We start from the raw sequence: 4,268 nt of genomic DNA, 5'->3' as shown, positions 1-4,268 counted from the left end.
CCAAGGGCTAGAGAGCAGAGCCCAGAGCGCGGTCACCTTCTGAAATCAATGGCGGCTGCGGCCGTGCGGTGCCCGGGTTCTGGTTTTAGTGATGCCCCGTACTCCGCCACGTCAGGCAGGTGCACAGAGCCTGGGTCTGCTTCGGCCCGGCGTTGCGGCAGAGTTCCTCCGCTTGCAGCGGGAGCGGGCGGAGCAGGGCGCTCCCGGCAGGCCTCCGGAGTCCTAGAGATTCCCCTTTCCCGGAAGCAGGCCTGGGCGCGCTGCCAGCGCCCACAAAACTCGTCCTCATCGAGGCTGCCGAGCGCGCGGCCTCCTGGAGACAGGGGAGGCGATAGTGCGAGCCACGGCAGTTGGGGGGGGGGGGGGGAAGCAGGAGCCTTGCCCACGAGACCGCGGTGGCGGCGCTGGGGTCTGCCCGGCGCTTCCCGTGCCGCTTGCCCAGGCAGTAACTAACTCTAACTAACCTCGCTCGCACTTCGGCCGGGGCGTCCGCGCGCTCTCGGGGCCCGGGGGTGGGCGCGCGTTCCGGCGCAACCTGGCTCCCGCTCCTGGGCTCCCCGCGCCGCACCCCCTCAACCGGGACCGGAATAGCCATATAAGGAGCGGGAAGCCTCCGCCGGAACCGGGACTTATAAGGTTGTTTCCTAATATGGAAAGTGCGGCAGAGGCTTCCGGCGGGCTGGCCGGGACGGATGGGGACCGGGGACCCCGGCGCCCCGGGGCCGGCAGCTCTGCGACGGTGCTGCCCACAGCGGAAAATAGGCCCGCAACGGGCGCAGGGCTCCAGGGTCGGGCCGGGCGGGACCCCACGGTCCGGCTTTCCCCGGTACCAAGCGCTGACACCGGGGGGGGGTCTTCCAGACCGCATCCATATTAGGGTTTCCTGCCTTCCATATATGGCCATGTACGTCAGGGCCGAGGCGGGCTGCAGCCGGTGGCACCCAATATATAGAAGCGGCTCCGGGGCGGGCGGGAGCCGAGCGCTTCTAGCGGGTAGAGCTGGGGAGACCCCCGGGCGGGCGGGCGGGGAGCAGAGCACTTGCAGCTGACAGCGCCGGGGCTACCGTGGCGCAGGGCACGCAGCAGGCGACGGCCGCCTCGCCACAGCCTGCCCGTCCACCGGGCCCTCGGCGGCAGCGCCACCACACGTCAGAGTCCGAACCCGGCGCCCTCATGGCCACGGCCAAGGCAGAGATGCAGCTCCTGCCCCCACTGCAGATCTCCGACCCCTTCGGCGCCTTCCCGCACTCGCCCCCCTCCATGGACACTCACTATCCCAAGCTGGAGGAGATGATGCTGCTCAGCGGCGGGGGTCCGCAGTTCCTTGCTCCCCCCGGGGCGCCCGAGAGCGCGGGTTTCGGCGCCGCCGGCGAGCCCGGGGAGCAGCACTTCGAGCACCTCGCGGCAGGTAAGCGCGCTGGCATCGCCCGGGCGGGCGGGCGGGAAGTCCCGGTCCGCTGCGGGGGCAGGGCGCTCGCGGGGGCTCCGCGTTGCATCGGCGCCTTCCTGGCGGCTGCGCGGGGGGATCCTCCGGGGTGCGTCAGTGGCTGCCTGCTGCTGGAGACCTGGCCGCGGCGCTGCAATACGTTGTGCTCAGTTTTTAAGGAGCCAGGAGCAAAGATCTGGGGCTGCGCTGTGTAGGGATGGCTCGCGAAGCACTGGCAGCAGCGGCAGTGGCTGCTGGAAGTAATCGCTGTGCCTCTCTTTTCAGACACTTTTCCCGAGATCTCCCTGAACGAGAAAACCCTGCCAGAAACCAGCTATCCCAACCAAACGACGAGACTGCCACCGATAACCTACACGGGGCGCTTCTCCCTAGAGCCAGCCCCCAACAGTAGCAACACCTTATGGCCAGAACCCCTCTTCAGCCTTGTCAGTGGGCTGGTGGGCATGGCTAATGCACCTCCCACCTCTACGCCTTCTTCATCATCACCATCTTCCTCACAGAGTCCCCCTCTGAGCTGTTCTGTCCAAGCTAGCGAGACTAGTCCAATTTATTCGGCTGCACCAACTTTTCCCAATTCCAGCGCTGACATTTTCCCTGAACCATCAACCCAGTCCTTTCCCAACCCCTCTGGAGCCCCCATCCAGTATCCACCTCCAGCTTATCCGACTGCTAAAACCAACTTTCAGGTACCAATGATCCCGGATTACCTGTTCCCTCAGCAACAGGGTGAGCTTAGTCTTGTTCCGACTGACCAGAAGCCCTTCCCAGCCCTTGAGACCAGAGCACAGCAGCCCTCCCTCACACCGCTGTCCACTATTAAGGCGTTTGCTACTCAGACTGGCTCCCAAGAGTTGAAGACCCTCAACACTAACTATCAGTCCCAGCTGATCAAACCCAGCAGAATGAGGAAATACCCAAACCGTCCCAGCAAGACCCCTCCTCATGAGCGACCCTATGCCTGCCCAGTGGAATCCTGTGACCGGAGATTCTCACGGTCTGATGAGTTAACGCGGCACATCCGCATCCACACTGGACAGAAACCTTTCCAGTGCCGCATTTGCATGCGGAACTTCAGCAGGAGCGACCACTTGACTACACACATCCGCACACACACAGGAGAGAAGCCATTTGCCTGTGACATTTGTGGCAGAAAGTTTGCCAGAAGTGATGAGAGGAAGAGACACACTAAAATTCACCTTAGGCAAAAGGACAAGAAAGTAGAAAAGGCAGCTCCGGTCTCAACTGCTTCCCCAGTTTCTGCCTACTCATCTTCTGTGACTACATCCTACCCCTCCTCCATCGCCACCACTTACCCATCGCCAGTGCGCACAGTGTATTCCTCCCCTGCTCCCTCTTCTTATCCATCCCCTGCACACACCACATTCCCATCACCTTCTATAGCAACCACTTACCCCTCTGGCACTGCTGCTTTTCAGACCCAAGTGGCCACCTCCTTCTCATCTCCAGGGGTCACCAACAATTTCAGCTCACAGGTGACCTCAGCACTTTCAGACATGACGTCAGCCTTTTCTCCAAGGACAATTGAGATTTGCTGAGATTACATTCTGGAACAGGAGAATTCACCTTTTCCACTGGTATTATCAGACATGAAGTCTCCAACTACTCCCTCAACACCACACATTGCAAGGCTATTTAATTTTTTTTTTTTAAATTTCAGCTGCCTGAAACAACAGCCGTTTTAAGTTTTCCACCTCTGTTGAATGACTTAATTTGCATGGACTGTGGATATAAGTTCAGTATCATTTTCCCTGTAAACAATAGTCTTTTATTAGGAAGAAAGGACTCAATTAAGTATGTAGCTGTTGTAAATTGTACATGTGCCCTGGTTTGCTTTCCTTTAGGTACTATTGATGTGAAAAATCTGCTTATCCATAATATATTATTTGGAGTTCACAGGGCCATATTTTGTAAATGTTAATTCTATTTCAGTGGCAATGCTGTAACAAGTTTCAAACTTCTTTGGGAACAGCACTTACTGTATTTGAGCATGTTAGAGTGATGCTATGTAAATATCTCCCAATGAGACACTCACATGTTGCAGTAGTTTTGGTTTTAAAATTACATGTCTTGGTGCCTTTTTGTGAAGCCTTGCTGACATCATGCATTTGTGTGAATGGATGCTTTGCATCTTGCCTTAAAGTGAAAGGTATGTTACTCAAAGAATGTAAGAGCAGGGAATGGGTGGGGAGGGGAGCACCAGAAAGCCCTGGGGTCAGAATGTAAGCAAAAAAACCACCCCACACCTCTCAAAGTCTATTTTTGCTACAAAAAATGTAAATTTATATATATATATATTCAGGAGTTGGAATGTTGTAGTTACCTACTGAGTAGGCAGCATTTTTTGTATGTTATGAACATGCAGTTCATTATTTTGTGGTTTATTTTTACTTTGTAATTGTGTTTGTTAAAATGAAAGTGATTGTTTGGCTTCTAAACACATTGAATGCGCTTTCTTGCCAATGGGATATTTGGTGTACAATACCCTTCAGAAAAAAATAAAAATAAAATAAAATATAAAATTGTGTGGACTTACACATTTTCTTTTAAGTTGCTACATAGGAGGACTGTGATGCAGCAGCCCTGACTCCTTGAGTAGCTGAGAAGTAACAAGTGCTGCTTGTCTCATGGGGAAATACCTACATAAAGAAAGGAGGGGAGACCAATCACTCTACGTCCTGTTGCTTACAAAGACATGGATGGAGCACAGATGTCCTTGCATTAGGTGCACTGCCTGCTCTTTTGAAGTGGGCACGATTCCTGTTTTCTGGCTTCTCAAGAAGCATGTGAGCTAATCTTAGGA

The 4,268-nt window shown here is 55.2% G+C and overlaps 1 protein-coding gene across 1 annotated transcript; it reads left to right on the top strand.

The window, feature by feature from the left end:
• Nucleotides 1-960: 960 nt before the first annotated feature.
• EGR1 (early growth response 1) lies at nucleotides 961-3,987 on the top strand. The gene is made up of 2 exons (XM_062627722.1): nucleotides 961-1,408; nucleotides 1,712-3,987. The coding sequence occupies exons 1-2, from the start codon at nucleotides 1,174-1,176 to the stop codon at nucleotides 3,001-3,003; spliced, it is 1,527 nt and encodes a 508-aa protein (XP_062483706.1). The 5' UTR covers nucleotides 961-1,173; the 3' UTR covers nucleotides 3,004-3,987.
• Nucleotides 3,988-4,268: the final 281 nt, after the last annotated feature.

This window comes from Pezoporus occidentalis, unplaced genomic scaffold, assembly GCF_034315485.1.
Source record: "Pezoporus occidentalis ecotype Australia unplaced genomic scaffold, CSIRO_AGI_Poc_V1 ctg305, whole genome shotgun sequence".
Lineage (NCBI taxonomy): Eukaryota > Metazoa > Chordata > Aves > Psittaciformes > Psittacidae > Pezoporus > Pezoporus occidentalis.
The sequence above is the reverse complement of the archived record's forward strand: the minus strand, read 5'-3'. Positions and strand labels throughout refer to the sequence as shown.

Excerpts from the sequence above, each read along its gene's own strand:
- EGR1 (XM_062627722.1), top strand. The coding sequence starts at position 1,174 with ATGGCCACGGCCAAGGCAGAGATGCAGCTCCTGCCCCCACTGCAGATC. Across the intron at positions 1,409-1,711 it reads CTTCGAGCACCTCGCGGCAG|ACACTTTTCCCGAGATCTCC; the intron begins GTAAGCGCGCTG and ends CTCTCTTTTCAG.